A 25,566-nucleotide genomic window follows, 5' to 3' on the forward strand; every position below is an offset into this window, starting at 1 on the left:
GTATGAAAATGGAGTTAAAATACTCTGCATGGCCATCTGGTTTTAAAAGTACCAGTAATTAGTTTTAGGATTTAGGAAAACCACCCAGAGGCTAGAGCTGCTGATTTTTTCTGGAGTTGACCCTGAGTAACACTTCATGTAGCAAAACTATTATGAAATTGAAGACCTTCAAAAAGTAAATACATAAAGAGAAACATTTCCAGAAGTTCCTAATCCATATTGCACTTAGTTTCAATATTTCCTATTAAAATAGCTCATTGGACTAAATTTCTAAGTCAAATTGTTTAGAACCAACAGTTTAATTATGTCAGATTATCATCATGTTCCATCCACAAGTTTCAAATCCCTAAAACATATTCTGCAATTTATATTCATAAAATCTTCAGATAAGCATGTTGGACATAAAACCCAATTCCTTACCAGTGGCTCTGTAACACTAGTAAAAAATAACTACCACAATCTTACTGTTAAAAGTAGAGAAATCTAACAACAGTTCAGGCAGCAAGAACTGTAGAAGAATGCTGATGATTTCAGCATGCATTTCAGGCATGTCTATCCCCAGTAATATATACTTCAATAAAACACTTCCCACTTATTTTTGTTTTACAAGGTTAGATTCCTTTATTATTCCTTACCATTTTTTGTGTTCCATTTGACAAACATGACTTTTCACTTCCTATTCAATCAACACAGAAACTCAACTTCTATACTTTACAGCATTAATCTTCCCACCCCTCACCACAGTCAATTCACAACTGCAGAAAAGAAATATTTATTACTTGGTTCTCCTCTACAGAAGGAAGAAGCCCAAAAATGCTGCAGAAGGTAATTTAAGAAAAGCAATCCTTGTTTAACTTGAAACTACAATGCAATTCAGAAAGCCTCTTGAAAGACTGATAATGGGCTGTACTGGAGCACCTATAGGGACCTTCAAAAGGATGGAGACACTGCAATGCTCAGCCTTGCCATACCTTTGGAACTCTGTCAGCAGAACTCAACATGCCATGTCAGGTGTCAAAATTCCCAAAGCAGGAGCAATCCATTGCAGGTACATTAGCAAGCACATAAAGAAATAAGGCACACAAGGAAATTATTTATTCTTGATAATAAAAAACTAATATGCACTTGCACATGTTTTGTAGGGTTCTGCTTCAGGCTTGTTCTATCCTTGTGCTGTAGGCTGAATGTACAGTGGTAGACTCTCCTGAAAGGCCTACACGTTAAAGTGCTCAGTCTGTGGGGGGCCAACACTCCCAGACAGACAGATCACCAGGCTTGCACTTCAGTGAGCACCTCTTAGTCTACCAGTCAACTCAGAAAACAGGATGTCTGGTAGCATCACTTTATGCACTCAGGGAAGACTCTAGCTGAACCTGTGGCAACCAAGCAGGTTAGGCTGGGTTTCTGTAGTAGCTGCTTTCTGAAGTGTCTAAATGATTTATTGAATCTGTTCACCTGCAAAGAATAGGCTTATAAATATTTGCAATACAGTCACACTCTTCCAATTGTAACTGATAACCTAATCCTAATGGATGACAATTGCTTTCTCAGAAGGCTTCCACATTCTCAATTCCCAGTCCTTAGGACACCTGCAGGATTGGACCCACAGCTCAAGTTTTATAAGACATACCAGATTGTCAGCTTTTACATTTAGCACTTCTAGGCTAATATTAGTTAGACAAATAGCCGCAAAACAGTTAAGTACCTTAGGTGTAGTTAAGACTATAATTAACAGAAGACACAGTATACTGAAGATATCACTAACCATCTTGTGAATTGGAACATTTTAACGAACGGGTCTGCAATAACTTCAAGAGAAGCTGTAGGCTTTTATCTGTTTTCAGTGTTGGTATGTAAGCATTACTGCCAAGTTTCATCAAGACATCCAGAAGAGGGTTCAAGAAAGCCTCTAGTTCAATCCATTCTATGTTGCTTTTTCCACTACACAAAAACAAAAATTAAAAAGAAAGTCTTCTTCTGAGTATCTGCCTTAAGTGCTGAAGGTACTTATGGAAATAAATAGGACACGTTTCCAAGACGCTCAAGTATCTTTAGAAATGTTACCCAGGTTGTTTGCAGCAACAGTTGGACAAGGTCTAAGGAATGATCAGGCTGATCAGAAGTCTACAGAGAAAAGAGGACAGCTTCCCAACTTGATCAGGCTTCTACTGGATCCTTCAGGAGTGAGGGGATTGAAAAAGAGAGAAATGTAAAATAAGGTATTTCATACTTACCTGTATTTATTCTTCATCTGCTCCACATCAGCAGCCAACAGAATCATTGTTGAGACAAGCTTAGCTTCAAACCAGTCAGGCATAAAGCAATTTTCTCCTGATTAAAGATATTTTAAGGTTTCCACAGTAACTAAAAAATACCTTTATATTAATTTCTAAAACTTATGGTTTCGTAACTTATTTTAATAAATTAATACTACAGAAACAATTAATGCTAACATGAGTATTACTACTAATTTTTGGCATTCTTTAACTAAATACAAATTAAACACAACTGGCCTTTATGCGCAAATAAATTTTAGGCAATATGTTATGTGGTAGCATATATTATGTAGCAGTTCCCAAAAGACTTTTCCATTCTACATTAGCATATTCAAATCAATTTAATGAAGACCATAATTCCACTATGCTTCATTAGAAACATCAGCTGTGATTTTGACCACCCAGAAGCTACATAAAGAACTAGAACTATTCTGTAAAAAGGAAATTATACAAACTTAAGTGAATTTAAGTGAAGTGATTTTTATTAATCTTTTATGCAGGACTACATCATCAGACTTATAAAATTGCTTCTGAAATAGCAGTACGTAAGTTGGTTTTAAAGGTCTTTTTAACTAGTATGTTTCTGGCTTTGGGAATTTAGAAAGCAAAACACACTTTGGAGGTCCAATTCAAGCAGCCGGACATGGTTATTTTTTTTTCCCTCTAAAGAGATGCTTATTAGTTAAGTTTCATATAAAACCACAGAATTACAAACATCACTTTTTACAAGTGAAATGCAGATGCTTGCAATGGAATTGAAGATAATACACACCAAGAACTAAATAAACATTTCAGGAAGGAGAGAAGATCTGCCAAAATTATTAGCAAATTTACCTTGGAGTATCAACAGAGAAGAGTTTGCTTGCACCTTCTCAAACAGTAAGACAAAGTGAACTTTCCTGAGCTGCAGGAAGCTTCTGAAGCTATTTATCATTAGCAAATTCTGACCTAGCTTTTTAATCTTTTATGTGTGTTATACTTAAAAATGCTCAGTTTTGACTTCTGACAACATAAAACTATACAAAATTAACTGTGATTGCAGTACTTGACTAGCAAACAAATGCCACACAAAAGTCAAAGTATATAAAAAATATCAATTTGCCATTCCTTTCAACGTATCTGAAAGACACTAACCTGGCGTTGTAATGTAATTTAAAATGTGCTGGTGAAAAAAGAAGGTCCTTTGGAATTTACCTGCATATTAATACAGCCAACAAAGTACCTTCCTCGGTTATAACATGTGGCAGCTCACCCGCTGCAAGCTGTCCAAGGTCAAAAGAAAGTAACAAAACAGGAAGGTGTGTAATGAGCTGACAGCTGCCCCAATCCAGGGCCTCTCTCTCCATAAAAACATGGTCATTTTACAAAGCTCTCCTGAGAAAGGTGACAGAACCTGTGTATGTTCATATTGCCTTGTGCTTTCCTCTGCCCTCACATTCATTCTTCAGACACCATCAAAAGAGTGACAAAATAAATCCAATGGACAAGCATCAGGGCAGCATTAAAACTGAATATCTAGACTTAATTTAGACTCAGTTAATTCTGCAGGACTTTAATTTATGAAGGAAAGCTGGAATTAAAAAAATAAGGTTCAAACATAAGAATTGTGAATACCACAGGCTGGGTAGAACTTGAGCAGGTACAATATAAAAAAACAAACAACTATTCTAAAATCCAAAGGATTGTTGTGATTTTTAAAAATTATCTTAAAAACAGAGTGTTTTATTAACACACATTTAACTTACTTTCAGAGGCTGGTGTCTTAAGGTACTCTCCCACAAGACTGTGTACATATTGACATAATGATGATGTCTCTTGATGTCCAAGATCAGCAGCTGCAGAGTTCCTGAAGCACCTGTCATTCACTTGCAACCAACTGCAAAGCTGAATTCACACACAGTGTGTTACTCCCTGAGCACATCTGGCTCAGCAGCTGTGCACTGACACCACTGACTGGGCAGCAGCACAGCAGAGCACTGTTAAACACAAACATCTGCACTCATCAGCAAATCCACACACTGCAAGAGGTGTTCACCAGAGCCACCTCAAGCCTTAGCAGACTACTCCCTTCTAGCCACACACAGAAAAATGTTCTTCCAGAGGGTAACTCAGAGCACCCCCAAAAAATCAATGGTACCAATATAAGAAAAACAACTCCTAAAATTAAGCAAGATTGGTAAAAATTCCCTTGTCTCAAAAAGGCTTCTTTCATCAAGTGCTATCTAGTGAAACCCACTTTTTTTTTTAACTTTTATGGCAAAAATGAATGGAGCAAGATTAAGTGTACAGTATGCATAACAAGAAGACACTACACGAAAAATTGCTTTATCATTATATTGCTGTACAACTAACCAAAAGTGATAGCCACATAATCAGTTGGCTCCAGTACATACTAGATAAAAAAATTATTTCACCTTTGAATTTTTATTCACAGCACTTTACATCTCACAAAGACATAAAATACGTATTGTGTGGAAATTTTTGATTTACAATCTCACTCCACATGGTGTGCACATTTTTCCCTTTGAGGTTATCCTGTTTTTTCTACCAGTGCTGGGTTTGGTGAACATAAAACCAGCTTCAGTTCTCACCTCTGTCCATAACAAAGTATCTCTCCTTAGGGACTCCTCTGGTCTAAGGGATAGAAGAAAGCTTGAAACTTCTGGGAAGGACACTTTCTCCTGAAGAAATTAATCAAGATACAATAGCTGCCAACATAATATACAACAGATAATACCTACATGGCAAGTCAAGAAGTTTGCCTTTATCTGGCAAGTTTCAGAAAAAAGTTTACTTTTTTCTTTTTGTGATGCAGACTCATTTCTGCCTCTTTGGGACCAACTTAAGGGAAAAAAGCTTAATTTTCCCAAGTATTAAAGTCTATCTGAAAATAAATGAATGAGTGTAAGAATAGTGCTATTCACTGACGACACCTTTTAAATTAATGCAGGTTAATTATTAAGAGTCACTCATAAGTACTATTTCTGCATTTCTAAAAATGAAATTTAGACAGGTTTATAGCCATAACACACAACATGGAAGACTACTTACTTAGAAAGCAAGCTGTAAAACAAACAAAACATGAAGACTTTGATTACTGAATAACTAAGTTCCTGCTAATTCAAACCTATGGCAGTTTTATCATTCTGGTATCATGAATACTTTTATTATTTTAGGTACTACAGGAAAGTCTGTTTAGTTTCTACCTGTTAAAACCTGAGTTTATATAGCAGAGATGGAATAACATCCTGCTACAATAACTACCACGTGAACATTAATACAATAACCTACAAATTTACCTACAATAAAACATCAACTAATAAAAGCTAATGAAAAAATTCTTTTTATGGAAAACCAAAGGTAACAGAAGCATACCATACTCACATAGCACAATTTAAATAGTCACTAAAAAAATTGCAAATCCAGCAAAACCAGTATAAATACTGTATTTAGCAATTTTTGAATACTGTTAACCCTGTAAAAGTGTTAATGTTTTTCTATTACATCATGAAAAAGAAAAGAACAAAAACTAAAACAAAACATAAAACCCCAAACTGACCACATCTGTCAAATGCATAGTTGTTTGAAGAAGATAGCACTGAGCAGCTCCACGCAACAAAATCTGATGTGTAATCATAGTACACTGCAGGACATCTCTGGAAAGAGGAAAAACACACACTGTATAAAACACACACTTAGAAAAATGTAAACATTTTCATATATTCTCTAATCACGAACCATTTCAAATACATTAGATTGCATGTAACAGACATATTCTGTTAAGTATGACACAAACACTGCCTGCTCACACCACAAAAAATCCAGAACCGAGACTACTGTTACATGTACTTTCAAAAACTGATAATAAAACTTGGATGAACATAAACCTGACAAAATCAAAAGCAGGAGATGAAAAACCAAAACCAAAACTAAAGGAACAATGCCCATGATCCCATCAGTTCAGACTGATAATTTAATATTAGCATTTCTCTCTGTAACAAGTATGCAAATGTTTGCCATCAAATTCTCACTCAAACACAAAATTAAAAGAAACTTTCAGTGATCTTTTATCAGCAAAGGCACATCCAACATTATTTTTTCTTTTTGTGAAACGCTTCTATCCAATATTCCCTCAGCCATCAAAAATATTTAATAGTTCAAATTTGATTAAACTAGAATGACAACTGATTTTTAGTACCTCTAGAAAGTGAAAGCAGACACCTAGGAAATACCAGTGTGATTAAGGCCATGAGGGAGGCCAAGAACTTTTACCTAGCCTTTTATTTAGAAATCTTTCAGTTTCCAGCATTGTGGGTTATCCCCTGATATATGCTCAACTGCTATTAAACCAGGCTGTAATGTGACTAGAAGAAAAGGAAGAAGTATGATATATATCAACCAGGAAGTGTGGAAGATTGAGTTTTTTCACTTTAGATCTTCATAATTTCTTCTTTATTAGAATATTTTTTCCCATTTTTTAAAATTCACACAGATATAAAGACATTGGTTCTTGAATTGCTTTCCTCTGCAAATTAGACATAGAGGAGACAGACCCTTCCATTCCCATGCACAACCATCCCTTCAGAAGTCACAAACATTAATCAAATCCTCATTCTCCAGACTATAAGCACACTTCTTTGAAAGAAAACTGTAAGAACACAATGCAGTGTATATTTTACCTTAAAGCATGAAGTCCTTCAGCACCAAGTACTTTACATGCAGGGATAGATGCCAAAGCCATAGAAAGAAACAAAATGGGAACAGCACACCAATGCCTACTTGTCATCTTCTGAATAAATTTTAACAGGAAGCTACCTTAAAATAAAAGTAAATAAAACAACCCAGAGTGATTCTCCAATGCATTTAAATAACATGAACTCCAGAAGAAGAGTGTTATTATAGTTGCTGACAATTAAATGAAAGACAACAGAATAATTTCCTAATTATTTCAATGAAAAATATTACATTCCAAAGAAGTCTGTCAGTAACGTGATATGATTAGGAGATAACCAGAAATAAACCTAATTTTGACTTTGGTAATCTGCACTAATCACCATATTCAGGAGTGGAATTTTAACTCTTGATTATTTTGAGTACTAAACAATGCCCTTTTTAAGGTGCTATTTGGTTTGTGAGATGGCAGACCATAGTACGTAGTGATTCAACGAGTTTAATGGATGCTAGAATGGGCAGAGCCATCTTCAATAAGTCACCCCATCCATAGTTTGTGGAAGCAGGCCACCCAATCTCAGGATTCCTAATCACAGACCGTCCATTTTGTGATAAAATATATGCCTTGGGACAGAGCAGAGAAATAGAAAATCTATGGCTTTACAAATACATAAGGTATTTCCTACTAGAATATACCTGTACATAGAGGGTGCCAAACACAGTTGATTCTACCCTTATTTGATCCAACTAGACCAGACATTAAATTCTGCTCTCCTTTTCAGCCTACACTAGCATCAAATTTGGAACAGTTTCAGAGATTCTCTTCCACCCAGCCTCACAATAGAAGAATCCTTATTCTGTTTCAGCCCCTGGACAGGCTCTTTTGAATGCATCACTATACAAGTCATGACTAAAAAAGTCTGGCAGATAAAGAAAAACCAATCTGCAAATACTGTTCACCTTCAGATCTTAGGAGCCTGTTTCGGCTTTTTATTTTTCCATTAATAAAAAGCAAATCTACTTCATTTTGCTCCTAGAAGAATTTTGTAGCTTAGTGCTGCAGGATCCCTTAAAGTGCCTGAAGACCATTTCTCTGGAAACTCCACTGTCAGCAGAATTACTCCTTTTTTCTCTCAAGTAAATGCTTGAGATACAGAAAACAGTTTCATGGTTTTTCGTTTCCTTTTTTAAAAGCAGATAAAGGTGAAACTGAAACATACCTTTTTCTTCTTCTGGAAGAAGAGTGAGGTAAGTAGCCAAAAACTTCTGTAACCTCATTCCCAAAGGAGGACAAGCTCCTATTAATTGACCTGGTGTCCTGTTGGGTTTTAAAACATTAGATACACAACTGGCATGTTAACAGCCTTAGAATTAGATGTGACAGATTTAATCTAAAATCTAACAGATTTAGAATGTTTAGAATTGCCCCTAAACACAAACAAAGTGTCACTCAGTGACACTGTGTGAGACCAATAGAGACAACCTATGAGTTGTCTCATGAGAAGTCTCAGGATCCTGGCTATTTAGGATTAGAATCAGTCATGAGATTCTACAGCTTTCTCTCAGTTTGACATTAATTTTAAGAACTTTGTATATTCTTGCTATACTCAAACATGCACCCTCCTCCATGTTTCACCAGAAATACAGAAACTGAGAGAGAAAATTAAGGAGATAATGAAGTATCAATTCAACACAGCTCTAACATACACACTGAAACACTTGGCATGTGCTTCACCTTCTGAATTCCCATCCCTGTATGCCCATTGAAAGATACTGCAGCCAGCTGAGATCAGAAATGCATAACTGCTGCAAGAGCCTGTAGAGGTCACATTTGTCCTGCCATGTTTAGACGAAACAACCTATTTTGACTACACTTTTGACTACACTGAATCCAAGCTATCACCAGTGACAGTCTGGTTTTATCCCCCAAAAATGAATAAATATTAGCCCATTGAACTCTTTGTTTCATGGGCTTCCCCCATCAGATCAAGACTGTGACCATCACTTCGACCAAGGGGCATTGAAAATTGCAGCAATCAAGTCTTGCTGTTGGATCCACAGATGGTGACATCTTTCCTCTCCACTATCTACTCTTACCTTCTCTTTTTTCTTTTCCTTACATTTGTTTTAAGTGATATTTTCTACATTCATATTGTTATATTTCTATGGATGACAACCAAATGGCTAAATACCTCCTTTTCACTGCAACTCAATTGTTCTGAAATAAACCTGCCATATACAGAGACACACCAGCCACTCACTCCAATCTGCCCCAAGGCATCTATTAACAAGAACCTCAGCTACCCCAGGTCGTAACAAAAATGCATTCAGCACCTGATTCCTCCCAGTACTCCCCATGCAACTAGCACAAATGACTCAATGCCATCCATCACTACACTGAATGTGTAGAAAATCCTCAGACTCTTCTCTGTTCTTTACATATTTACACCAAGAGAGGCCAAAGCCATCTGTCTACCACAAAGTCTCCTGGAAAAAACCACTTCCAGCAGTTATAAATTAGGAACAATTACAGTAAGAAAATGGGAAGATAAAAAAAATACTTCACTAAGTTACTCATTTATCATATGTCACTTCCAAATTAATGTTTCAAAACAAGATTCAATAAGGAGCTTGAGGCATCCTTTGTTGCTATTACTCAGATTAAATTGTATATACTTCATTTCATCACAGCCACCCACCTTCCCTGAAAAGCTCTCTACCTGTCAGCAAGTTTAGCAGCACCATTTTTTATTAATGTGTTTTCCTTAGCTAAGATTTTACCCACATACTTAAACCAGTATTATTAGAACACATTTGCAACAATCAAGAAATAAAAGAAATAATTGATTAATTAAACCAGTGGTTTACCTGCTGTAGAGAGAACTTTCTGAGAGGGCATCCATTAGTGGTCCAATAACAAACTGAAAAAAGGAAACAAGAACAATGGCTAAATATACACTTCCAACGCACTGCTACATAGAAGCTAACTAAACCTTTTTCTCAAAATTTCAAAGGACAGATCCAGAAATTAGAGAATACTCTTGTTAGTAGTAAATAGTAGAAGCAAAAAGAGGAAGAAACTAAAGAGAAGGGGTACCAAAAGAGTAAACAAGCAAAGAAACTTTTCCACTAGATACATTTCACAGAGTATTGTGGAAGATGCAGGTAAATAAGAAATCCTTTTGGGAAACAGAGAAAATAGATTTAAAGATGAAATAAAAGAATGACAAAGAGCCAGCACAGGTAAAAGGATTTAAGGTGCGTATTACAATTGACTTTGTTTAAAGTTACTCATCAAGAGGCTGACTTAATTAGTATAAATCAGGAATGTTAACCTCAGAGGCGAATGCTCCTATGAAGTAGAAAACTAAGAATAAATAGTAGAATGTAGATCATTCCTTACTAAAGAGTAGGCTGGTTGGAGAGTTGATCCACGTGTGATAGTAATAAAGAAAAACCCTTTAAGCTTCAATATTTCTTCCCACGCAGAGAATATTTAAAGTGTGGGGCTTTTACGGGATGCAGGAATACAGTGATTATACTACACAGACGCTTCCTCAGAGGGTTATCTAGAATTGGATGTTCAAAGTCCATCCTTGAGTAGGAGACAATTTGCACACACTTGAAATCTGTTGACAAGGTTTATCCAAGCCTCTGTTCAATCAATTAATATTAATAATTTTGGAGAGTTCAGGAGTAGAGCAATGCACCTAGTGCAGATAGCTCAGTGCAAGCTGCAGGTTGTGTCCTGGGTGGCAGGAAATGGCTGCAGCCATGAACTGGCACTGACACTTTGCCCAACACCAACACTTTTGTATCCTTACACTCTGCACCTGCTCTTCACATGCCCCTTGGTCCAATGGTGGTTTTTGGTCTGGGGTCTTCTCCCTGTCTGTTGGGTTCTGCAGAGTCTCTGGGTGACTGGCTGGCCCTGCATGCATCTGGAGTCTCAGGTGGTGCAAGTGTGACACCCAGAGTGACACCAGAATGATCAGATAGGAACAATTCCTTAAGACAGGGGGCTCTGAAAATCTCAAGCATCAATCCCTCCTCTGGCAATTTTACTTCTGGTAACAAATCCCAATAAACGGTGAGCCAACTGGAATTAGAAAGCATTAGTTTGAAATTTGGGAATGAACAACTACATTCAAAAACACACTCCCTTTACCCTGTCCATTTTTCAACTAATTAAATATTCAGCACCTCTTACAAATATGGCTTACAAATACAGCTAAGTAAGAGTATTTTTATAGAATGTGTCCAATTCCAACTACTAAAGCAATTAACATTAAGATCTATTACAAACTGGAACATTTGTTTGTTCAGGGAAGTAACAGTTACCTCTGAGAAACCAAGGGAATTTGGAAGATGCTTTGTTTCATAAAGCTCCAGAAAATGAAGAATGCCTTCCTTTGTCAATGTTTTATTCTCACTCTCAAACATTCGTTTATAAATGCACATATGCCATGATGGGTGAAACAGCCAACAACCTGTTACAAAAAGAAATGCTTCTAAACTGACAAAGAAGTGACAGCAACACACAAGCACAGTAGCACACAACATAATGACATTTTAGACAACATTATAGTCTATTCACAGGGCATTTCAAAAAGGTGACTATAGCTATTAGTTTTACAAAAATACCCTGCTAAATCTAATTTTAAAAAATAACACCGTTTTCCAAAGTGACTCTCTATTTTATTAGTTACAAATTAAAATTACTAAAAAGTGCAAATGCCACATCCTTCTTTTTCCAACTCTATTTATACCAATGTATTTACCTGCAAAAGTTTCACATTAATAGTCTTTCCACTTTACAGATCTCTAACATCTTGAGCTACCTAATTACATGTGCCCATGTGCCCTAGACAGACTGTCTCAGCACTCATTTTATTTATTCTCTCCCCACTTTTAACAAGTTGGGTTGGGAGTTTTTTCCCCTTTTACAAAGTTTTGCAGGTGACTTGGCTTGTACAACCCCAAAAATCTCTGGCTTTATTTTGTTTTCACATTATCTTAAGTAAAGCAAAACACAGTGGAAAGATGACCATTTATTTGGATTTGCTGACAGAGAAACAATATTTCAAGACAGTATAGTAAGCAATAAACACATGCTAGGATTTCTTCTCAGAGCAGAGTGGCCACTGCCTATGCATGTTTGCCAAACAACCTATGCATAGAGCAGACCCACAAAAACTGGAACAGCCACCCAGAAAACACCTAATTTGAGAAACAAAACATTACAAAAACCTGATACTAAAACAGAAGAAAAAACCAGAAAAGTGCAACGTAACTGACCAATATTTAAGAGATTAAAGAGAAAAAGTTCTGTCTTACCTTTATCCCCTGATATGGCAAGCTCATATAAACTGTTTAGTTTTGGCAACACTGGCTTTATGACATGGATCTGAAATGCAAATCAGATGTAATGTAAGTAATTTATATCTCAAACCTAGGAGCTCTCAGTTACTTAAGGGCTAGAATTTACTATCAATAGCATGAACATATAATTGACAACAGAAGTACACTTACATAAACCTGCAGTGCCTATGGTAAGCAACACAATGCAATTTAGCAGTAAAGAAAAACTGATACTTCAATGCTACCATATTATAACAATAACACTTACTAATAACTATTCTATTCCTCAAAATTAAAACAGCACAAATATCTAAAATTAAACATTTAAATAAATATTTCAGCTACAGGACAATCATGTACTAATACCATAACTACAGGGAGGTGGGCACACAACTAATAGTTAACTAAATAAGTCAACACCACAATAAAACAGAATTATGGAAACCTCAAGTCAGCGGGACTCTTTCTGCCGAGTACACTGGACTCACAGAATAGTTTTAATCCAAAGCCCCAGGTGCTTTACTACACAGATGTAGTCCCCTCTACCAAACAGGTCACTAGGTGCAATCACCTGATTTTTCCCTAAGCTGGTTACCCTGGTCTTGCAATTAGCCTCACACCAGGTTTTTGTCATTGCACTAACCAGGTGTGTTCCGATGACAGAGTTCTGAATTTACTCCCAATGAATGACACATGCTGTGTTTTAAGTATTTAAGAGCTGAAACAAAAACATTCCACTTAATGCTGACTTAGATCCCCTCAATCACCCAAACTGAAAACACTCTGCCCTACAAAACCATTCACACATGCCACAAGTGAGGCACACGTCTGTCTAGGATGGGCAGATGTTTTACTGCGCTCCTACCTGGTTTCCTTCCAAGGTTTCCATTATCAAAATGTAAGTTTCCCAAAACTGTAGCAGTTGCTCGTTCTTCTCAGCAGACCACCAGAACAGACTCGGTTCTAAGAGGAAAGCAGAGGACACTCGTTTCTCCCGGCGCCGCACTCGCGGGCAGCCCCGCTCCGCCCTCCCGCCGCCCGTACCGTGTCCGCCGTCCGCAGCGCAGCGCAGCTCGGCGCGCTGCCCGCCGCTCAGGTCCAGCGCTCTCTTCAGCAGGTAGCGGGCCCGCTTGCGGCACAGCCCGTCCCGCTCCGTCAGGCCCTCCTGCACCAGCCGCCAGAACCGCGGGCACAGCCGCGCATCCAGCGCCGGCCCCGACCCCGCCGGGCCCCGCGGCAGCAGCGCGTCCGCCAAGGCGCTCAGCGCCAGCAGCGCCCGCCCGGCCCGCGGCGCTCCGCCCGCGCCCAGCAGCCCCTCCCAGACGCGCGGCAGCGCCGCTCCGTTCCCGCCCAGCGCCGGCAGCAGCCGCCCGGCCACCAGTGCCGCCGCCGCCTCGCCCTCGCCCTCCTCCCGCACCAGCGCCAGCGCCGCCGCCACGCAGCGCGACAGCAGCTCCGGCTCTTCCAGGCGCGGCGCCGCCGCCACCAGCGCCTCCACCGCCGCCTCCTCCGCGCCCGCCCCGCCGCCCGCCGCCAGCTCGGCCAGCGCGTCGCGGGCGAGGCGAGCGGCCAGCGGCGCCCCGCAGAGCTGCACGCAGTGCCGCAGCGCTCCCCGCGCCGCCCGCGCCGCCCGCACCCGCTCCCCGCAGCCCGCCGCGCCCTCCCCGCCCCGCAGCAGCGGCCGGCACCGCTCCAGCGCCACCTCCCAGGCCGCCCGCCGCAGCGCCTCCGCCTCGCCCGCCGCCGCCGGCCCGCCCGCCGCCAGGCGCTGCAGCAGCAGGCGCAGCGCCTCCGCCCGCTCGGCGGAGAGCGGCGCGCTGAGCGCCCGCAGCAGCGCGGCGCGGTCCCCGCAGCGGGACAGCAGCGTGTCCGCCAGCACCACCTCCATCGCGCGGGGGGGCGGAGGAGGAGCGGCGGCTGCGCAGGCGGGGGCGGGCGGGGCCCACGAGGGGCGGCGGGAGGCGAAAATACAGCGTGACTGACTGGTTTGGCTGTGTTTGCGTTTAAAACGTTCTTCATCTTTAGGTCGTAACCCGCCTGTGAGTGTGTCCCAGTCGTGGTGGCTGATAAGCACAGCCTGGACCCCGTGTGCTCCCATGGGCCCAGCACGGGAGGCCCAGTGGAGATGTCCCAGGTGCGAGCCGCTCGCTTAAGCGGGTGAATTTCCATCCTTGCGTGCACTGGAAGCTCTCTCTACCCTCCATGCACATTACAACGCAAGGTCATGCAGCCCAGTTTTCCCACCTGTCATATTTGTTCTAAGCATTTGTGCCAAAAGAAGTTGCTGAAACCAGCCACTGTTCACCATCACAGAGTACCCGAAGTTTGCCCGAATGCCTTGTGTCTGCCTCAAGGCCAGAGGCATTCCTGGATGCTGGCTCCACGCTGTTGGTTTGTTAGAAGGGCCCAGCTCACCAGCACTGAGGCCAGAGAGCTGCTCCTGTGCAGTTCAGTGTACCATTGCTGCCAAAGCCTAACTCAGAAAATCAAGTTGATTTCCAGTAAGCGTAAACTCACTATGCAAGATTACAATTGCCATGAAAAAAAAATGTAGTGCTCAGCACAATAAAAGTGCTGGCAAACTACTCTCCTAGATGTGGTCATTAGGAAAAGTCAAACTTGGAACCTTCTGTTCCTGTGAAGGCAATGAATAGCAAATTCCATGCACAGCAGCAAAGATACAACATGGTTTCCAGGGGGAACAGCCATTACCTTGGCCGAGCTGTTGTTGCCTAGAGTCTAATGGAGAAGAAAGGCTTACTGCTAGTTTTCCAAGTGAGGTTCCACTTAATCACTCCTCTCAAAATTACATGAGTAGTCTCTCCTTTTCCTGGCTATCCATTTACCCCAAATGTTTTTAGAGAATTTTTTTTTTATCTTTGAGAGTCTATTGACTGCAAAATTAATGCAAAATTTTCTTATTAGAATTGAACCTATCGTGTGACAACATATGCGATATATTCTGAAAAAGAAGGCGGAAATGAATTATTTTAAACCCACTAGCTAAGACGATTTCCATGGGCCTTACCACTCGAGGTATGTTCTGTTACATATTAATTACAGAATCTAGTAAAACCTCAAGAAAACAGTTCAAATGATACATTTTACTCAAATGTAAAGTAAAATGTAGTACCTTGTTTCACACACACAGAAACATGTTTCACAGGAGAAATTATTACAATGTACATTAGTAAATAGGATGCTTACTATTGAAATCTCTTCCATGCCATAATATATTTTGTTTTTCCATTTGCTCTTCAATATTTTTTACATTTCCACTCATTGCATGAAGTGTCATGAACTGGGGGGGTTTCTTTTATCAGGCTTGAAACAGTGTGAGCAGGGTATCCTTTCTTATTATAGTTTTACACTTCACTTCTTGGCATCTGTAAGACTTAACTAAATAAAGAGTTAAAAGTCTGCACAATTAGTAATTAAAACAATTAGTAATTAAAACAATTAGTAATTAAAACAGAATAAAATATACTAGGTGTTGTGCTGTTTCTCCATTATTGTCTGAATTCTGCTTTGCCTTTATTTTTGTGATGGTGGCATGCCAAATCTGAAATGCTGTAACACCAAGTTAAACAACACCATTTAAATTTGAACTGTTCCACTGTAGAATGTCTTATGAGACAAAAAGGGAGAACAGGCTTGGGTGGCTTCTGAGTGGAACATTATAACAATGAAACAAAACAAACAAGCAGAAACAAGCCAGAAAGGTTGATACGGAGTTAAGAGAGAGAAAATGAGCAAGCATTTTGTAATTATCAGCAGCATTTTGTAATTTTCAGGTGTCAAGAAGCACACCCTTCACACCCTCATACCATAGTTGTTAGGGGTCTTCATGCTAGAACCCTAAATTTGTGCTTTCCAGCTCTACAATTCCAACACATACCCCTGCCTCACCAAAGACCATGTCATGTCATGTTTCTTCCACTTTCCAAGCTTATCCCAACCACTTCCTGCCTTCTTCCTAAGCCAGCTGCAGCCTGGACCTGCCAGCTGCAGCCACCTCTAGGATCCCAAAGCCCTTTCAGCCTAGGTTTGCTGCACCAGCCTCAGCACTCAGAACATCCCACACCTGCCAATCTCTCATGTACTCTGCACTCCTATTTGCAAGGTATCCTGTATTCCCTGACCTCTCCAGGTCCCCTCCAAATTCAACATACGGCCTCGATCAAAGGCTGATATAGCTTGATTTTTTTTTTTTCTTTGAGAAGACAGCTTGTAGCTGCTTTGTTTCTGTTGTACAAGATGCTCTCCCTCAATCAGATTAGTCTATCTTAAAAATGTAAGACTAAGAGGAATTGCCTGAAGCATCAAAAGCAGTCCACCACAACTGCAGATAGCCCTGAAATTAATGCCCAGTCTGAACATGTTCCCTTCACAGGCCACGACTATCTATATGCCACAAAATAATTCTCAATTCCTTGTAACTCCAGGTGTAGAGGATACTTCTCAATTCCTTGTAACTCCACTCCCTTAACCAGGGTCTCTCTCTGTCATTTAATACTGTTACTGAGCCTATGAGAGGCAGGGCAAAGATGAGGTACATACTATTGTTGATTCTTCTCTGAACTTTGTAACAGTACTTTTGCTGATGGTTTGGGTTGCCAGCATATGATAAAAAGTTGACCAAATTGGAGCAGATTTTACAGCTTAAATGCTTTACAGTAATAGTTAATTGTTTTTCATCAGGATACATAATTCGACACCAATTCAGTAACACAAAAGGTCTGAGGCTCCTTCCTCGGACTCATAGTTAAAAAATCAGTGCCTTACTTACTTGCATATACTTTTGGAAAAATCTATTCTTGTTCTCATGTAAATGCTTTCCCCTGTGATCACACAAACAGGCAATTCTGTGCTAAGAAAAATTTGTGGATGATCATTCTAGTGGTTGGTTAGCTTAGAGAAGGATCATGGACAAAATTACAGTATAAACTACAGATAGTTAAAAGTTTTGGAAATCCCCTCTTACAGTTTTGGAAGGATGAGTTATGCTGTTGCCATAAAGCCACTGCTAAGGTGCTGAGGCACTGCAGATTATTAGAACCCAGGCCAAGTCTATGTCTTTAAAAAGTTTCATTTCAATTATGGTTTTAGATCACACAAAATACCTTTCTTGTCATGAAAGTCCCATACTACCACCTGCTCATTTACAGGTAATTCTGCACAGTTTATAAGCAGTAGGGCTCAGCTGACCCTGCAGTGTGGTTTTTTTCTTTGGTGGAGTCTGTGGGAGTGTGTCTGCACACTGTAAGTTCTCTAGGGGGACTAGGTATGTAACACAGCCTTTTCTTTCCTCTCCCAGTGGATGCAGGAGAAAGAAATGGGAGATTTCTGAAATAGTTATGCAGAAAATTTCCTACCATGTCCCTCTTCCACAATAATGAAATGCAAAGCACAGATGTGCTCCATGCAATAAACGTTACCAGTTATATGGTTATGTATATTCATGTTCTTTTCTAGATTTCCTCAGTGCTGTTGTGCAAAAAAACAGCAGGACACATAGCCTTTACATGACTCTCACTGCAAGACAGCACTTTCCCTCTCTGCCAGTGGACAACGAAAAAGAAATCTAGAGGAGGTGAGAAAGGGAAAAAAGGAAATCAACTCATTTTTGACAGTTTGCCCTAAAGTCCTTGAACCCCCTTGCTAAGAGACATAGAGGCATAAGTGTTCTAACTGAATGAGGAAATCATTGATATGCAGCCAGGAAAGCTGGTCACGACAATTTCCTCAAGGTGGTTGTGCTGTTATCTCCTGATCCTCTAGTACTTGTTCCATTTGCCTCCCCACCCCCACAAATTATTCTTCTGGCTCTTTCACATCACAATGCAAGCATGTGTTAATCTTCATAATTTTAAAATGAGATTCAGCTTATCTCTCCAGCTAGTATCTTCAGCCATCACCTTCTCTCACTCCTCCATTTCTGAACTTGCTGCCCACATGCAGTGAGCCTGGAGATTGTCCTCTGCAGCATCCCAGTCTGATTCATATATCCCAATTTGACTGTACTGTCTATTGTTATGATACTATATCAGCTATGACTGCTCACAAGTTACCTGTTGAGTAACTAGCTCCACATTTCTATCCCCAAATTTCATTGTGAAAGATGAACAAACTCTTAATATTGCAAATTCTATCTGCAGCATTTTCCCAAAACACGCACATTCCTATCTACCCACATACCTGAAATTATTGTCTGATCTGTTGGTGTATCACATCCACATTCCCTTTCTTGGCTCAATGAAAGCAATCTACAGCCTAATTAGACCGTGATGTTGTGAAGATCTGTTTCTTAACCTGCTGTTTTGACCTTGCAACCTCTCCCTTTATGTCCCTCTGCTGGTTCCTTCTTCTGTGCTACATCAAACACATGCTGTTTCTTTGCCCTTTCCGTTTCCAGACCCATTCGTTTATCCTTCCTCATCCTCTTATCTAAAACCAAGACATTGACTTCACACTGACCTACCCATGCTGCCAGTCTGAACTGTCTGTATATTAGTCTTTCAAGTAAGACTTAATGTTTATCTTGTGCTAACGCCCTCCTCATTTTCCTCTGTTATACCCCAAACAACCCTTTGTTGTCACAGTGATGCAGATTTTAGGCAGCACGTGGTCTACAACCTTCTGTAATCTACAGCCTTCTTTGTGGACTGATAAGTTGATCCCCTGTCTGTGTGTATCTTGTCATCTTTTGGGGCTGCATATTTTCCCTGGTGACACTTAGTACAATACTATTGGTAGAGAGTAAGGATAACACTAATTGTGATAGATAAATAAATAAACAAATAAATAAGCAAACCCAGAAACCTTCAATGTTTCAAGCCACAGGGAAGAAAAGCAAAAGGAGCTGAAAGTTTGCAACTGAACTTTTATGGGGAGAAGAATGAAAGACAAATGTAAAGGTGTCTCACAGAGAGAAGTGCTGTGAGAACACTTTGTAGCCTTTCATAAATACATACTTCCCCGCATACATCCAGAGTTTTTCAGACATTGAAACTCATGAAGAGTTAGTTCAGATACAGCTGTAGGTCCAGATTTTTCAATCAGACCCATCTCTGAATCACTCATAGGCAGTCTTCATGAACTCTGCAGAACAGAAGATGGTGCTGTTGTCACTGACATGTGCCTTTCAGATTTTTTTCTGCTGAAGAGAAAGCAAGTGATAGCAAAGACAAGGAGAAGAGAGAAACGAAAAAGAAAGGTACAGGAAGAAAAGTAACTGCCATCTCCTGGATTTTTTTTCACTGGAGAAATTTAGAAACTCAAGGGGAAGTATGATAAATGCACAGAAAATCAAAAGGACTATCTAAAAAAGCATTTAGGCAGAGCAGAGAGGGCAGCATAGACCGTATGCTGGATACACTCTACCTCATTTCCTTGAATATACTGTAAAATAGGCTTAGGAAGGTGCTGAATACTGTCAGTTCCCCAGTGACTCTGTGAGGAGCTGTTATTGATCATCAGCACCTAGGAAGATCAGGGTCAGTGTGTCTCAAGCCAGGCATTTGAAAATAAAGACACCAAAAAACAGTGAGAATTAAAAAAAATAGCTCTAAGTAATGGAGTGGAGAAGTAGGAAGAGCAGGATCAGGCAGGCAGTGAGGAGCTGTGAGTGCAGCACAGTTCCTCCTGCACTGAATCATGGACTGCACACTTCCAGCGTTATCAGGGCTGTGCTGCATGGCTTCCTTTCTTTATCTGCATGGGGAAAAAAGAGCACAGGAAAGAAACAGTAAGGTATCTTTAGGACACTACTGTTAGTGTTGTGCTGTGAGATTATGCACATCTGTGTAAGAGATTCCAGCATGAAATTCTTCTTTGACTGAGCAGGACAGCTACATTCACCAGAAACACTACAATATTCCTGGGCTTTTTAGGATGTTTACTTTAAAAATAAAGCTAGAGTTCTACTGTTATATTGCTGTAAACATCCTGTGTTCAGAAGCAGCATTTCAAGGCAGCTGATGAAAAGCAGTTGTGTCCAATTAAACATTTCTAATGATGGGAAGTTACAAATCTACTATGTGGTTTGTCACTGTAAGCTACAGAGGGGAACTTAAGCTGGTAAATCTCTCCAGTTAGACTGAATGCAGTGGAGTGGTCAGGAAAAGATGAATTAGGAAAAAGAATTAGGTATAATCCTTTGCCATCTGTCTTTATTTTGCAAACCTACTTGACAGGATACTACTGAAATCTGCAGACATTTTTTATCTGCTTCATGTAGCTGAAGAGCATTTGCTGTACAGACTGGAATTAAAATTCTTCCCAATAACAGTCAGCCAGCCCACTTATTTTCTCTGTTTGCTTCCCTTTTTAAAAAGAGCCAAACATTAGGATTTTCAATTCAGCTATAGGCTGCACCATTAAGTTTTGACCTCTCCCCTTCACTAGGACTCAGAGCTGGGTGTTAAAGGCTCAGTAGATTTCACCATTGGTTTTACAGGGAAGAAAAAGGGCTGTTGAAATGTACATAACACATTCTTCTCCAGCTTTCAGCCTGAAAAGCATATGTAGATCTGGAAGAAATGTGACAATCAAGAGAATGTCCATATGGTATCACAGTTTCTCCATAAGAGTTTTTGTCTATAGGTCTTCATCTAGAAAATCATGTAAACAAGAGCTTATCTCTAAGCACACGCCAGAGTATTTTGCTGCCTCTGGATTTTATTGTACAGGGGATTCTACTGATAATGAACCAGATAAGAGGATCTACTATAGTGGGGAAAATACTCTGTAGCTTCTGCATGAAAATTTACCAGCTGCAACCCTGGGAGCCTTTAGTCTTTTTAAAGCCCTAGTGTTATTACTGGGAATAACACTACAGGAAGGTGGATTAAAAAAACCCCCAAATATAACCAAAGGACACCACAAGGACCAATCTGGTTGCTACTTCCTTGGGAATACAGCAAAATGCGCCTTTTTTTTTTAGTGAGGAGGGAGGAAGTAAAGAAGGAAGGAAGAGAGGACAGAGGCAGGGAGCAAGCTTTCACTTTATTTCCAACTCCTAGCTATTTTTCTTTGAAAATGTGAAGGTTTGCCTGTCAGTGTCTTTTCAGAATGCGTGATATTAGGAACTTTGTAGCTCCTTGGCTTCAGAAAATACAGCATTGATGATTAGCTTTTCAGAGATGACCCAAAGTTAATTTGTCCCTTCTGGAAACACAGAGATAGCCCACTACATATGAAGAAATTACCTTTGGTTTTCAGATCAATGAAGGAATTCATCAGGCACTGGTTGAGACCAAGGTTATTTCCTCAGTGGAAATTCAGACTGTGAAAGGCCCACACCACTGCTGCCTTCCATCTCTCACAGTCTTTCACATCAATGGGGAGCAAGGGAAAACAGGTTTAAAATATTCTCCTTAATCTTCCATTGTACTTTAGATTACACTAGTAATCTAAACTCACAAGGAAACTAAACTCACAAGGAAAAAAGCAGGAATCTGTTGTGTTAAGATGTGATTTCCACATTTTGACTTGTGCATCTGACTTCAAGGAACTTCTTCCAAGTTTATTTTGGGTTTCTAATGTTAAAAATAAAGACACAGAACAAATCAGTTCAGTTTAGCTGAGAACAGCAGTTTTGGGAGCATTAGGCAAGAAGAACCTCTAGTGTTTTCAAAACAGCTCCTAATGCTGTTGTCTTTAATGGGGATGGCTAATCCTCTCTGTTTTCTCATATTCCCAATGATTCTCTCTATGTGGAAGCCTGCCAGTTATTCTGCAAAACTCCTGACTCATTCCAACATCATTTAGGGCCTTCCTAATTGATTGCAGGATATCTTCAAAGTCAGAGGAGAGCTCTTGTTTGATGCTGTAAAAGGTTTGCCAAAAGGTTACAATCTCTTCAGTTTCTGTAGGGTACTTTAAAGATACTGGGATCAAAGGAAAAACCCCCAGATCAGCCAATTTTTAGAAATACCTCACTTTTACAATTTCACTATAAAGAGAGTGGGTGCTACTTAAAATATTTTTCAGTTATTAATTAACTAATTTACCTCAGTCTTGCAGGTTTACTTTGGGTTCTTTTCCTGATGCCCATACAGGAACAGTAAAAAGAGACATTTGTCATATTGCCACAACATTTCTTTTTTCCTTCACCCCTTAAATCTCAGTCTTGTAAAAAATGATAATAGTAGTCTTTTACACATTTATGAGGTCTTCCATTAAAGTCCATTTGAAGCATTTTATAGACAATAATGTATGAAGCCTCAAAGCACACTGCTGAGGTATTTATTACCACGTTTTTACACTGAGGACAATGTACCACAATAATAATTTCAAGACCACAGTAACTAGTCGTCAAGTTTTAGCCAATAGAAATGCCTTAATGGAACCCAGTATCCAGAAGCTGAAACATTTTCTGAAAGTGTGGCTCTCCTCTAGTAGCTGCCCAAAAATGGAGGCATCCAAAATAACTCTCCATCTTCAAGAACCTTGCCATTAAGATGTTTTCTTCGACCTTTGCCTCCTGTCACTGCATCTAATTAGTTTTTTTTTCTAATCGTGTTGTGTAATTCTTGAGACTTTCCACTGTAAAGGCATAACAGTATATTGTAAAAACTTGGCTTTCTTTAAAAAAAAAAAAAATTTCCAGAAGCATTTGGCCTTAGCCTAGACCCCTTCTGGTTTTCATTGAAATCACTGTATATATGAATGCTGAACAAAGCCATTTCTTTGGAGATTTTGCAATCTTTTTCATGGGAAACTGCTTTTACAATGCATACTCATATTGGAGTTACATTTGTAAGCCCACTCTAGGGATCTTTGACCATCTGTGCTTTAAAAAACATGGTGTTTGCTGATCATGGTGCAAAGTTTTCCTCACACAAACTCCCAACTTTTGGTTAGCTCTTCAAGAAAGTTTGCAGACAAACTATCATAATACCTGTTCTACATTTATCATTTATCTATTCATCATTACTAAACCAAAATGCATATTCATTCTTTATCTTTCACATGAGATCCTCTCACATACCAAAAAGGTATATAGTTTTTGACACTAAATGTATATATGCTGGCTAGTTCCATGTTCTGGACTGTAAGGCATCCTAAAATGTGCTGCTACAAAGAAAAACAAGTCTAAAAATACCACAGAAGTGTGTGTGTGTGTTTGACTTTGTGTGTGGAAGGGTAATACAGCATTTCTCATCTCTTTATAATTCTATGTAAATATACTCAGTTTATATGATATAAATACTTTCTTCACCTAAATGGCATTGAGGCAGGCTCATCCTGGACTCTTAAAAAAAGAAACATTTGTGTAGCTTCTAATTTGTGAATCACTGTTAATATATAACTTGTTGCAGGAGATACTTGGTTAGTCATTGCTTATGATATGAAGTCCAAGCCAAAATCCAGTTAATCCTGTTCAACTCTGTAATACAGGATTAAAAGAGAGTCACTTAGGTAGGGAAACAACCTACTTTCGCCAATAAAATGTTCTTTCACTTTAGAAAGAAAATTAACACAATTTTTTTTTTTTCAGTATTCACAGAATCAGATTAAACCCTTCATTTTTCTTTAGAAAAAAAAAAACCCAAAACCATCTGGCATAAATAAATTTGGTAAGATACATTTCAGTAAATATTAGCAGTACTGCTTCCTTCAGGGCCTCATAAGTGACAAAATAAACACGAGAGATGAAGGATAGGGGGAAGATTAAAATAAGTAATCTTGTTCTTAGAAAAGAACCCGACTTTTAACTCCTGCAATAGCAAAGGAAGCCCAGCAGATGGTGGAAGGAGACCACAGTGCTAAAGGAGAGCTCTTGGCCTTGTGCTCCAGTTATAGACAGTAGCCCTTAAAGGAAGGTACTGACTTATTTTTCATAATGCCATGTAAGTGTTTAAAAAAAATACTTGGACCACAATAGTTTTGGCTATGCATTTTTTTTCCAAAAATCTCATAATTTTCACCAGCATGGCAAATGTATTCTTTTTCACTATGGAGCTGAGGCTTTGTTTTAAAGCCAATTGACATCAATGACAGTAAAAAAAATCACTTAACCAATAAAAATGCCGGTGGCTGCCTTTATTTTGTGTCTAATTGATGTTGCAGAGGTATTGTATTGTATTTGTCGGGGGTTTTGTTATTTTTTTCTCTTTTTTTTAATGGGGGTTGTTTTTGTTTTGCCAGCATTTTGATTTATTATTCAGGTGCTTGCTGAAGATCATATCTGCATTACCCAAAGCTATAACAAGAAGAAAAAGACATTGCACTTTTCAGACCATATTTGCACTCTGAGTGACAAGACCCTGCAGAGCTCCCTATCTGCAGCAGCTTTCTGTCATGAGTGCAGCAAAGACGTGGAATCCAGCAATATGTCTGCTCTAATCCTAAGAAATGTACAATTGGAGGCTGACATCTTGTTTTATCTGGTTCATTCTTTAAATATTCTCTCTTTCTCTCTGACTTCCATGTCTGGTTTATGTCATATTAAGATAGACATTAAACACCTGAGAGATGATCCAGATCAAAGGCACCCCAATTTTTCTCTGTAAAGGATCAACTATTATATAAAAACTATCAGTGTTACTGCAATTTTGGTGACACTTTCAGTAATCAGAATAGGCTTCAGAAGTGCTAGCAATAGGGAACCCCTTTTTGGAGTGTTAGTGCAGAAGCACTGGATGACAGGCGGTAGCTCTGAAGTGACAGCATGACACACCTCTTCCTACTCATCTTTTTGGCACCTAAATCCCACAAGCACCCCAAGCACCCCTTGGCCTTAGCAGAAGACCCATAAAAATACATTCCCCAAATAATTTTCAAACAACTAGGTGTATTTTATGACAGCAGGTAGAAAATAAAACTGTTTAGACCCTTTCTTGATTAGTGGGCATCCTGTCATTTTCATGGGGCATGGGGGAGAGGGCAGCTATCTCCTGCTGAGTGACTCTAAGCGGGCTTTATTTTGGTGGGTACCTTTTACAGACCTGGTGGCTGTGCCCGTTGAGCACCCCCTGCTCAAGCTTGCAAATGTTGCTGTAGGCACACTGTCTTTCACAGTCTTCTGAAGGAACAGCAGTTGCTTATTCCTGCCCTCAGTACAGCTCCCTAAAATGATGTGTCTGTAAGGTACACTCCCAGGGCCACCAGAAATGTGACTTCTTCTGCCCTTTGCAGCAGGCAGGGAAGCCTGACTGGCCAGGGCTGTGCTCCCCAAGGGTCTGGGGCTCTGTTGCTCCCTGCCTCCCCTCTGCCTCCCGCCCAGGCTGCAGCTGCCTGCTACCTGCAGCTC

General features: G+C 39.7%; 1 protein-coding gene across 1 annotated transcript in view; it reads right to left on the reverse strand.

The window, feature by feature from the left end:
* The window catches only part of TARBP1 (tRNA guanosine 2 -O-methyltransferase TARBP1), a 33,812-nt gene extending 19,601 nt beyond the window's left edge, over window positions 1-14,211 (reverse strand). Inside the window, exons 1-12 of the mRNA XM_085055497.1 lie at window positions 13,353-14,211; window positions 13,174-13,271; window positions 12,285-12,354; window positions 11,289-11,437; window positions 9,816-9,868; window positions 8,168-8,265; window positions 6,956-7,091; window positions 5,836-5,932; window positions 4,868-4,957; window positions 4,022-4,160; window positions 2,235-2,331; window positions 1,766-1,941 (exon numbers count right to left, since the gene is read on the reverse strand). Of these exons, the coding sequence (XP_084911623.1) occupies window positions 1,766-1,941; window positions 2,235-2,331; window positions 4,022-4,160; window positions 4,868-4,957; window positions 5,836-5,932; window positions 6,956-7,091; window positions 8,168-8,265; window positions 9,816-9,868; window positions 11,289-11,437; window positions 12,285-12,354; window positions 13,174-13,271; window positions 13,353-14,196 (2,047 nt within the window). The 5' untranslated portion in view covers window positions 14,197-14,211. The remainder of the gene's footprint in view (window positions 1-1,765; window positions 1,942-2,234; window positions 2,332-4,021; window positions 4,161-4,867; window positions 4,958-5,835; window positions 5,933-6,955; window positions 7,092-8,167; window positions 8,266-9,815; window positions 9,869-11,288; window positions 11,438-12,284; window positions 12,355-13,173; window positions 13,272-13,352) is intronic.
* Window positions 14,212-25,566: the final 11,355 nt, after the last annotated feature.

This window comes from Lichenostomus cassidix, chromosome 3 (genome assembly GCF_008360975.1).
Source record: "Lichenostomus cassidix isolate B80296 chromosome 3, HeHo_3.0, whole genome shotgun sequence".
Taxonomy (NCBI): domain Eukaryota; kingdom Metazoa; phylum Chordata; class Aves; order Passeriformes; family Meliphagidae; genus Lichenostomus; species Lichenostomus cassidix.